Raw genomic sequence first — 11,418 nt, 5'->3', positions numbered from 1 at the left:
AAAATTTATAAACAAATTTGTAGCATAAAATTTAATTATTTTGTTTATCCAAAAGAACTTCAAAAGGAGAAGAAAATTGTATGTGGAATAGGTATAAGCCTCATATAACTAGGAAATAAAATCTTAGAGAAAACCTTGTTGTCATATCAGATTTAGTTCATTAAGTGACTCTTGTATATTTTTTAGTTTGTACTTCAGTTCCAAAGTCTTATTTGCTTGCTTTACCAAAAAAAATACAAAGTGTCACCAAAAAAAAGTCCTATTTGCTTTTTTTTTTTTTTCATTTATTTTCACACGTTATTAATCCATCTGTGTTCTATTGGCAATAGATTGTGACATAAATATTCTTAGAAATATCATGCAAGAAAATCAAACTGTAGTTGAAGTGTTTAAAATAGAAATTTTACATTACATTAGAACATACAAATTATGATTTCTTTTGCTAAGTATAAAAAGTCACCAAAACCCTTTGAGACAAAGGGTATCGAAACAATCACCTAAGATTTGTGTAAAGTGACTGTTATTTTCGATTCATAAAAAAACAGTGATGAAAGGGGAAAAAAAATACTCGATGAATGATAGCCAACAAACTAGGATCGTAGTATACAACATTACTACTCAACATCAACATAGGATACAAAATGTTAAATGATTAAACAAAGAACATTAAATATAATTCTATCGGTTAATTAGCTTTTTATGCTAGTCTTCGCATCTTGACATTTAGAGGAATCTCCTTGTAAGATTGAACCTTCTGAACTGCTCTTCGCAAGGGTCTTCCGAAAGAACACCTTGGAGCTTCCCTCCTTAAAACAGTATTTTCTCCTCTTTCAGTTTTCGAAGTTGGAGATCTCAGTTTGTTAGGTCCAGATTGTGTGATAAGATATGTAGCATCCTCTAACTCGAACAAATTTTCTAGAGGTTCATGTTCATGGGTTTTGAACGTTGTAGAATGTCTCCTCAGACGTCTCCTATATACCCAAAAAGAGGAACTTACCATATTAACAATTTTTCTACAAAATTATTATCTTGTAATGTTAAGAATTTTTCTCAGAATCTGTGTATTCATCACAACTAAATAAGAGGAAAATATAAAATATGTTTCTTCGTAAGCTAAAATTAATTTATACATAAGATAATTTATAAAAGTTCTCTTTTCTGCAAATTTTTTTAAATAAATTTGTACATAAGTTAAATTTAACTTGAGAACAAACTTTATTTTATTTTTCCTTCATATTTTTTCTTCCTAGAAGAGTTAATGAAAGTTTATCGATCTAAAGAGTCGATGTAGATGTTGCTAAAAGTTAAAACGTGAACTAACCTATTGTCTTTAACTTTGTCTTTGCTTGTATTCTTGGAAGCAGTAGAAGAACCAGTAGCTGCAAAGTTCCATAGCAAACTTCAACAAACTTGAGAGAGAAAAATGTCAGAAAAATTTCCATGAAGGTACTTAGTTCCAGCATTTACATTTACTTCTCATGCGTCTCCTATTCATATTCTTATGTTGTTCATCGTTGCTAGCTTTAGGGGTTGGCTGCCCTGCTTTTTCATCTCCTTCCTTGAGCCAATCAAAATACAAGAAAAAGAATAAGGAATAACATTCATCAATGTCATCAATTTGGAAAACAATTAAGGGAAAGGTTTTAGCCCCAACACCTGTAACTGTGATAATGGTGGATTCTTTTCGTGGTCAATCTCCACTTTTTCCTGTAAAAATGAAGAGGAGGTCCGGTTCACATACGACGATAAGAGAGATTAAGGGGAAAAAAAAGGAAGGGAAAGCATTGTTTATGGCCTATCCTACTACATATTGCGCATTGTTTGAGGACGTATTGAAGACTGAGATGGCATAAAAACAGGATCACCAATGGATAACTTTTCCTATACACGTTATAAAGTTGAACATTTTTCGCCAACTCATGACTAAAAATCACAAAAAATCATCTGTCCTACACTCAATAAACTTGGCTCTGTATAATTGAATTACCCATTAAGGATATAAAGAAAAAGATTCAGCCCTTTCTAATTTTAGCCTTGTGCAAAATATGTTAGCGTTATCCCGAACATGTATTACTCAATAGAATTCTAATAAAATAAAAATTGAATGATACTCCTTGGATTATACGATTAGTTATATAATTATCAGTACAGATAGGGTACAATACTAAAGATTTTAAATTACGACATCAGTTTAGTTACATGTTTTTAATATTGAGAAATTGCAGTTAAATACAGTTGATGTCGCTTCAACTTTAGTAGAATTGAGGTTTGAAAAATCTTGAAATTGTGGCTAAAATTGTGATCCTGGACTGTTTTCTAAAACCAATTATATCAGTAATACTTTCTAATTTTTTGAACAATGGGGCTTCATAGCCATAAAAAGTACACTATTCATGTCAAAGCATGACATACCTGCACGTCCATGGTCTTTCCTTTAAGCAAAGCAGCTCTCCAAAAAATTTCATGCTGCAGCGTTTTTATCTGAAACAATTCAAAACAATCTTAGACAATCCACAAATACAAATAGAGTTAGGGAAATGAACCAACTCACTGAGTAACTCACCCTTTCTCTCCCCAAGTTAAGCTCCTGCAAAATCAAGCAGAAACAGTTACTATCACAATCACCTTCAATTAACAAAGCATTTGTTCAATTCGGTGGAAACTAACTAACCGCTAACATGTGGCTATTTGACTGAGCGAGGTTCCAGTTTTGAAGCTGCAGCTTCTTCACATCGCCTCTCAGCCTCTGCAGCGCCGCGCCACTCACTTCAATAATCTTACTGTTCAATTTTGAAACAACATTAGTTCAATTAACATTAACATTTCACTTTAATGCTTTCGATTCAGATCCTAAAAGGAGCACGAGAGGATACTTTCTTTCCGCAAGCAGTTGGATCAACGCCGTCCTTTCCTGCATCACAATTCAACCAATTAAAAACAGAAAGAGAGAATGATATTACAAAAGTGAAAGAGTAAATTAATGTACCTTCAGGAGTTGTTGAATGGAATTGTTCTCGGAAGGAAACGTGTCAAGTTGTTGGGAGTGAGGGATGGTGCTGTTGGTGATATCAGAAAGCTTCTTCCGCATTAAGCTTCCGATGGATTTCTTCGCCATTTTCTCCCCCTCGCGTGATGGATGATGCAGAGAATTGGAGTATCGATTCGAAGAGAATAAACGAAGGAGTGTGTTGGAAGGAAAACAAAGGGAAAAGAAAAGCGAAAAGAGACTAACGGCTTCTTTAACTGAAATTACCGTTGCGTCGTCCGAACCTAATTCAAAGCCCTTCCGAACCTCCCTTTCAAAATTAACAAAAAGTGGCGGTGGCTCTCCCAACTCACCATCCTGTTTCAAATTTTCACTTTATCCACCCATATCATAAATCCAACTCACTTTAATGCTTAAGAGTGGTTAAATATCTTAATTAACTCTTTTTAAGTAAAGAAAAACTACACTAGACTCTTACATTTTTTTTTTCTTTTAAGATTCACTCCGAACGAATCAACTATAAATATTTAAATTATTAGAGTTGATCTACTGATTTCTCAAAATGAAGTAAATACTAGATATAACAATTTTCATTGAAGTTGTGGTAGTCTTTTCTCTAAAACTTGATTTAGATTCGGTTTTGAAAAATTTAATATCAAATCTGTTTTTGTCGTTCATGGAACTCACTTTTTGAACAATTTTCGTAATTATTTTTATTTATACATAAACTGAGTTTCGTAATTCTCATATATGTAAATTTAAAATAATAAATTTCATTTTTTTTTCAACCAAAAAATAGTTTGAGATCGTACTTCAAAATCAAAACAACAACTGTAATGAGAGAATAATATTAACTAAAATTTAAAAATCAAGGGATTAAAACGAATTGTTTTAAGAGATAAAGAATTAAAACGAGTTTTAACACCACAGCTACTTGTTTGTAGTTTGCAGTTCCACGCTTTAGCTACTAGGAGCATTGACTAGAGATACGAAACAGGCACAAAAGAAACCACAGAAGATAAGGTACCTTTGGATCATGATAATAATAATAATAAGTTACTTTGGACTTTAACATTAAAGGGCACAGACACATGCCGTTACATGTATGAGAAAAGTTGTTACATGTTAGCACATAGCAACTTATACTTAGGATGAACAAAAAATCTTGATTCATGCCAGCCAGAACCTCATCAAGAAGCAAAGGAACCAATTTCACCCCGCATCTTTGCTATTAGAATGGCATTAAAGCATCTCATGCTTAACAAGAGTAGTGCATTCTGGGAGTCTGAAGAATCTCATGTACAGTCAAAATATGATAGGTGCCAATGCAACACGGCATTTCTAAATCTTTCACCCTTTAAGATTTGGCCATCTCTGGCCACCCTAAAAACAAGAAAGAGTGAGATTAAGCAGCTGTTTATCTGATTCTCTCTGTTCTGTGAAGGCAAAAATGTTTAATACAAATAAATGTCAAATCAGAGAAGATGCATTCTTAATGGAAATGTATGTTTTTTTGTGTGTGGCAGTTTGTGAGGGAAGAATGCTAAACATTGGTAAATAGTCACTATGACGAACCTGAAAAGAAAAAAAATTTCTGTACCTGAAACCAGTCATTTGTAGATGGAGAAATGCAGAAGATATGCAGCCCTATGACGAACCTGTAAAAATTATTTCTGTACATGAAATCACACCGTAACCAAATCAAGGGTAAAAAATAAGAAAGTTGTTTCATTCACCTTTGATGCGTATGATCGTAGGTTTGTGGCTGAAATTAAGGTAGAACAATGTTGAAGATAACGACAGAACATCTCATAGATTACTGGATTGTCTTCAATTAATGAGTTGGACAAAACCCAATTCTCTATCAAAACCAAATGTATATACATCTTGAAGAAATCACAACTTTTGTCTTTGAAGTTAATTGCAGTAAGTGATCTGAGGATCTCTTCTCCACTGTTGACCTGAGGACAAAAATGTCAATCTCGCTTTCTGAAAGTTAAGAAGCAAATCTATTTGGTTGTATTCATTGCTGACTTGTTTGACAAAATTTTCTGATTGCATTTTGTTATCGAGTCAAGTTGGCTAATGGCTAGCACATTCTGCCAAGTGTTATAAACAAAAAGCTTTTTAAATGGAAATGAAACCTCCACTAACAAAACAAAATACATTATACAATTAGTGAATAGATCTACACTCAAACAAGACTATACTCTATATTGCATAATAGAATAGATTAATGAATATTGAAATGTTAAGAGCCTGTTTTGAAAATTTAGTGGCGGAAAAATTTCAGATCAAATATGCTTTAGAGGTGTTTGTTAATACCAAAACAAGAATGAGTGGAAAAATGCATAAATTTTCATAACTTTGATTATGGATTTTCGTTGCTAAATTTTTAATTTTATCATAAAATCCCTAAATATTCAAACAGGTAAACAACAGATTTCATGTATAACTTCTCACAAAGTAATTTTCCATCATATATGACCAGGACCTTTTTTTTATATGCACAAGCATAAATGAACTTGATAAGAAAAGGGCAAGCAACATACTCCATCAAAACAAGTAAACAGTGTTTGATAGGCAACAGCACTCCTAAGTTGCTTGCTACGAGAGCTTGCTTCTGAAATACATTCAACAGTTTGGATGCAATTCAAATCTTTTGAGACTCTGCGCATACAAGAAAGTAAGAATAAGAGAAGATAAGCAATCACAATATAAAAGGCCAATGGGCAATAAGTAGAGAATACGTAGCAGCATACAGTTTAACTTGTTCATTTGCAGTACACACTATGTCATTAATTCCATTAAAGCTAACCGTACAAAGGGTTTGAGAACGTATAAAACTCTATTAAGTTTTCTCATTCATTGACCCATCCATAAACATGAAGAAAACTGTAGCTACAAGATACATAGGCAAATTTTTACGCTGCAATTTGAGTATTATTAATGATTGACCAAGATGTTGATAGAAGTATACCTGAATATAAGTATCAGCAGTATCAATGTGATACAGTCATACTCATACAGAACAAATATCAAAAACACAAGTAGTACACTTCTCTCCTTCACAGGGTATGAAAGAGACCCAGTTCTCTACCTTCCATTTCCCTTCCCACAACTCACAACTGGCTCTAAATAACTCTGCATCCCCTTTTATTATCACTGAATACAATTATATTTTCTATTACCATCAAAATTTGGTTCTAGTCCACTTCTAAACCCTTTAATTCTACTTAAGCCTAGACCTTTTTAATTGAGGGTTCAGCTAACACATTAAAAGTAATATTACTGACAAAAAAATGTTTATGTATTCTTACCAACATATAATAGCAATAGCAAATGAGCAATTAATAATAGTAATAACCTGCAAGCAATGAATTTTGCTATGTTCTCACAACTTGAGCACCATTCCTGGTCTGTAAAGTAATTCACAATTGCTTCCATGCAGTCATTCAACAGCACCAACAAACCCTGAAACTGGCGATCTAGGAATAAACAAATAATAATTTCAACTATCTCTTCAGCTTCTACAGCAGAAAAGATAGCTTTTTTACTCCTGCAATGAGAATCAAGAGATATTAGTTGACACCATCATACTTTAAAAATATTGTTACTTGAATTATCCATAGACTATCTAATCAGGTTCATTGCAAACTTAAACTCAAATGATGACTAACAAAGGAATCATACAACAGAAAAATCATTTTGGTTGTCCTCTAAGGAGACTCACTACTTTTGACTGTTGCTTACCTTATCAGACAACAAGCAGTGATAAATCTGATCCAAGATCTAATGTTTTGAGGTGGTCCTTCAGTGTCAGAATCTAAAAGACAAAGATATAGATTAATCCACTTGAAACAGTGCAAAATATCTCTACATTAGGTGCAATTGAAAAGGAAATAAGACAAATCTAATGGATATATTAATGTATAAACACTTGCAAGTTCAGACTTACAGTGTTGAAACTTAACTAATTCATATTTTTTTACAAAGACAATCAGTATCCTAAAGTGAAGAGATAAACTAGTAGAGATATAAGAGTTACCTAAATTATTAGGCTCGGCACTGGATGAAAATGTAAAGAGAAACCCAAAAATGTCAAGAGCTCTTCTTAGATCTGTATATTCAGGAAACCAATCAATTTTGAATGGAAACCTATCAACCTGGTAAAAGATTATTGAGAATCATAAGATATCAGACAATATAGGAATTAAAACAAACAATCTTAATTTTTATAAATGGTACAATGCCCAGAGTAAACATATCAAACAAGTTTACCTCCCTTTCAGAAGATAGAATCGCACACCAAAAGTCGCTAGAAGAGCGGCGGAGCTCTTCTTTTGATGAATATAACACTGAAAGAACAAAGTAAAACAGATGGATGACAAATATTGCTGCTATGCTAATAGATATAAACAATATGCTTTCACTCACTTGTGTTGAAGGCCCAAATGGCTACTGGTTTTTCTACATGACCACACAGAAAAGCTAATTTTGAAAGCCAACCGTTGACTAGTAATCCTTCAAGAAAGATATCTCCTGAAAGAATGTATAGTATTAAATAAGATTACCACTTAAAAACAGGCACATCAATCTCCTCTGATAGCATGTTAGCAGTAACTTGATATAAATCTGGCTTGATTCAGTATTTTGCCATACTAAGAATAGATGGTCGCTTGACATTACAAAATAACAAAAAGCAACAACATCATAGCCTAAACAAACTAGACACAGGAGCAACCTTTGTCTTCTGTCAATTCCACCACAGAATTGAGCTTGTTGTTCAAAAATGACTGTAAAAGGTTACAACTTCCAAGATCAGGAAACTCCAGAGGGGGAAAGGCTTTCTGCCATTAAAAAAATGAAAACATTACTAACCTCACAAGTATTCAAACAAATAAGCGTTAGAAGCAGCAAACCATGTACAGAGAATGACTGAGCAATTTGACTTAGTATAATAACCTGATCACCAAAAACTTTTACTCCCCAGAGGGGAATTTCCTGTTCTTCACCAAAAGCTTTCAACTGGATGAAAAAACCCAAGTGATCAGTAACAGATAATGCCAAGTACACAGAAACTTAGCCAAAGAGAGATAATAATAGGTAAATAGTCTATGCCTGATTGTGACATTTCTCAACTATCCTAGTCAACTTGGCTTCCTTGCTATCTTTATCATCGTAGGAACTTTTCTTCTTCTTTGCCTTAGTATTAGCCTTCTTATTGCCCTTCTCTAAAAGCTTGTCCTGTTCTCTGTAATGATCTTGAAGAAGATCATCCAACCCAATAATTTTCTTCCTGGTGGACACTCAAATTACAGTTGCTAGTTATAACCCACAGTTTGAAAAAACCAAGTTAAGCCCACATAACGCAAAGCATGGATTATAATAAAATTGCAAGAGGGGAACTGTAAAACCCTAAACCCAAGAGAGAAAAATTGGTAAAAATTGAAACTTTGAAGAGTTGGGGGCAAAAGGATGCAAATTTTGGGGGAAAGGAATACCTTTTGTTGTTGATAGGAGGGGATTTGAGAAGGGCGTCTTCTACCTCGAAATCCAAAGGGTCGTTCATATCCATCACACGAAGTTGGTATTTGAAATTGAGACTGTTAAATAGCAAAGTGGTGCAGTTGTGTGGTGTTGTGTGAGAGAAGCTCAAAGTCATGAAGCAAACATTTTCTATGGGCTGTTCAACCTATATTGATGGGTTTCTTCTCTCGCATTTTGGAGGGAAATTAAAATGTGGTTATATTAAAAAAAAAAAAAAATCATAGCTGATATATGAAGTATAGTTTTGTCAATTGAGTTGAGCATACATTTTTCTACAATGATAAAATCAAATTCGTTTATAAATTTTATTATTTTTTCCTTAAAATTGGTAACTTTGTCGATTAACACATTTTGAAAACTAGATTAAATTACACTTTTGTTTTTTATATTATGTAATATGAAATTTTGATTTCTAATTTTTTATTTTACAATTTTAAACTCTCAATTTTATAAATTTTATAATTTTAATTCTTTCGTTAAATTTCTAATTTGTTGATCATTAAAATTAAAATATTAGTCATGATTCGACATTAAATAAATGATATGACAATTAATATTTAAAGATATTTATGTTAAATTTAACTTTTAGTTTCATTTTATTTTGTAAAAGTTGTAAAATAATTTGAAAATATAAATTAAATGTACAATTTAGGTTAAGTTTTATTAAATATTAATTTTCATATCATTTACACAATGTTAAGTTATGACCAATGCTATAATAATATTAATTAACATTTAAAATTTTATTGGTGTAGATTGACAATTTGACACACAAGTGGTTAAAATTATGAACTAAACTTTTATTTTTTCTGTGGAATAATTCAAAGCCCCATTTTTTCCATTCTACTAGGGGATCAAAATTGCAAATTGTATAATATACAAAGATCAATAGTATAAGTTGGCCTAAAAAATACTACCATATACGAATAGTGATATGCAAACACTTGTTTCTCTCTTATTTCAAATACCTTATTTTACATGTGTAATTTTTACATATCTTTTTTTTTTTTTTATCATATTTGTGATTGGAATGTGATTTAAAATTGGCATTGACTGCTTATCAAAATGTTCTTATTGTTCCTTGGTCTATTCGGTGCCAATTGAAGAGGTATTTACAATTTCTTTTCTTTGCATATTTCCAGGAAAGGCAACACTTGTGTTGATAAGCTTGTTGCCTATGGGTTAGATTATCGCTGCAATTTTTTTGGGTACAATTTCCTCCTATATTAAGGAGGTTTTTTTTTTTTTTTTTTTTTTTTTTTTTTTACAATCTTTGTGTGTTACCTACTTTTCATTTTTGTTAATGTTTCATGGATTTTGGTCTAGTCTTTCCATGATCCTTGTTATTCGACTTTTCCATGTTTTATATATTGGGTGTGTTGTAAATGATTAGTAGGCCTCAAGTTGTCAACGTTGTTGAGGATGTTTTGGTCTTGTAATGATGTTTTTGCACTCCTACATATCTTTTTTATTTAAAAAAAACTAGCTCATAGAAATTGTGTGTAAAATTCTTATGAATAGTGAGACTATGAGAGAAAATTTATAAGCAGAAATTAAAGTTTGATATATATAAATGAAGACATGAAATAATAGTTTAATGTGATTATTCATGAATAAAGATATATAGAATATTCCATAATTTTTTATGAATTATAAATAAATTTCTAAATTTGAAGACTAAATTATAAAAATATAGAAAAATGAATATCTAATTACAATTTTTTTAGCTTACGAATTTAATTAAAAAATTTCAATAAATTTAGAAATTAAATAATATATTAAACTTTTTTATTATATAGACTACATATATCTTCAACCAACAACAATCTTGTTTAAGATAGATATAACTACTATGAACAATAATATTTTTTTATGAGTATTTAACAATAATTCAAACTTGAGGTGTCGGTTAATCTAAAACAACTTTCTACTTGTTGAACCTCATGTTTGTGGATCAATAGTTATCCATTGAATTCATATGTGATCATCATCAACATAACTTCAATTTCTTATAAGAATAAAATAATAGTTTTTTTCTATAATTAGTCGTTCAAGAAAAAAAATTACTTATTTTAATTAATAAATAATTATTTCCATCAAATTAACATTAAATCAAATGAAATATTTCAAATAATTAAATACATTTTTAATCAAACGTCTTTTTTTTTTTTCCTTAACACTTCACCTGTCCCTCACGTGCTCTGTCTCTTCTTTCTCTTCGTTTTTTTTTTGGATTAACTCTTCTTTTATGTGTAAAAAATAATAGCATCAATTTAACTTTTAAATTTTTTATTTTGATTTCTACTGAAAAACAAATTTCAAATAAAAAATCAGCGTCCTAGCAAATTTTCTCATTTAAAAATAGCCCTACAAACACTCTCTTTTAGCAAATGTTTTCAAATATAGAATTAAAGATATAACTAATAGGAGAGTGATTTTGGATGGTAAAAACCAAAATCATGTTAATTTTCTTAAAAGGTGAAAATAGGATATGTGGCCCATCAAAGACTCAGCCTCCCTTGTTTATTAAAAGCATTAGGTATAAGCTTTTTAAAAAGTCCTTTTAAATTAAAAAAAAAAAAGTTGGGTTTTATGCATTAAAAAAAATGTATGCTAGGTCTGATCAACTTATTCATCATATAATAAATAATATTATATTATATAAAACTATATAATGTAATATATATTATACTTACATTTAATATACATACGGTTACCAATAGTAAGCTTTTAACAAAAGTAATTTAATTCAAAATTTTGAAAGGGTTATTATTATATAAATACAAGAGTAATGCTCAAACATATCTATATAACTGTATTGTTTTGCTTTTGTATTTTTTTTATAATTATATGTGATAATGGTACGATATTATAATTAATGA

General features: G+C 31.0%; 2 protein-coding genes across 2 annotated transcripts; both read right to left on the bottom strand.

Annotated features, from left to right (window-relative positions):
• Positions 1-579: 579 nt before the first annotated feature.
• LOC109799132 (shugoshin) lies at positions 580-3,366 on the bottom strand. Its single transcript, XM_083062317.1, has 9 exons — positions 2,987-3,366; positions 2,874-2,911; positions 2,672-2,780; positions 2,564-2,587; positions 2,413-2,481; positions 1,657-1,707; positions 1,468-1,558; positions 1,322-1,379; positions 580-971 (listed from the first exon to the last, which is right to left on the bottom strand). Exons 1-9 carry the CDS (start codon positions 3,113-3,115, stop codon positions 698-700), a joined length of 843 nt encoding a protein of 280 aa, XP_082918443.1. The 5' UTR covers positions 3,116-3,366; the 3' UTR covers positions 580-697.
• A 627-nt stretch (positions 3,367-3,993) lies between these two features.
• LOC109798895 (actin protein 2/3 complex subunit-like protein) lies at positions 3,994-8,698 on the bottom strand. The gene is made up of 13 exons (XM_020359327.3): positions 8,491-8,698; positions 8,108-8,285; positions 7,952-8,014; positions 7,731-7,836; positions 7,424-7,528; positions 7,268-7,344; positions 7,035-7,152; positions 6,740-6,812; positions 6,354-6,545; positions 5,539-5,656; positions 4,723-4,947; positions 4,587-4,644; positions 3,994-4,369 (listed from the first exon to the last, which is right to left on the bottom strand). The coding sequence occupies exons 1-12, from the start codon at positions 8,649-8,651 to the stop codon at positions 4,597-4,599; spliced, it is 1,464 nt and encodes a 487-aa protein (XP_020214916.1). The 5' UTR covers positions 8,652-8,698; the 3' UTR covers positions 3,994-4,369; positions 4,587-4,596.
• Positions 8,699-11,418: the final 2,720 nt, after the last annotated feature.

This window comes from Cajanus cajan, chromosome 8 (genome assembly GCF_000230855.2).
Source record: "Cajanus cajan strain Asha chromosome 8, NIPB_CcT2T_4, whole genome shotgun sequence".
Lineage (NCBI taxonomy): Eukaryota > Viridiplantae > Streptophyta > Magnoliopsida > Fabales > Fabaceae > Cajanus > Cajanus cajan.
This window is presented reverse-complemented; position numbering and strand designations above follow the sequence as displayed.

Bases quoted from the DNA above. Each gene is read 5' to 3' on its own strand.
- LOC109799132 (XM_083062317.1), bottom strand. From the start codon at position 3,115: ATGGCGAAGAAATCCATCGGAAGCTTAATGCGGAAGAAGCTTTCTGAT. The intron at 2,482-2,563 runs GTGAGTTACTCA...GAATTGTTTCAG, and splicing joins TTAACTTGGGGAGAGAAAGG to ATAAAAACGCTGCAGCATGA. The intron at 1,708-2,412 runs GTATGTCATGCT...TCATTTTTACAG, and splicing joins GAAAGACCATGGACGTGCAG to GAAAAAGTGGAGATTGACCA.
- LOC109798895 (XM_020359327.3), bottom strand. From the start codon at position 8,651: ATGACTTTGAGCTTCTCTCACACAACACCACACAACTGCACCACTTTG. The intron at 7,153-7,267 runs GTAAACTTGTTT...ATCTTTTACCAG, and splicing joins TTCTATCTTCTGAAAGGGAG to GTTGATAGGTTTCCATTCAA. The intron at 6,546-6,739 runs GTAAGCAACAGT...TTCTCATTGCAG, and splicing joins ACTGCTTGTTGTCTGATAAG to GAGTAAAAAAGCTATCTTTT.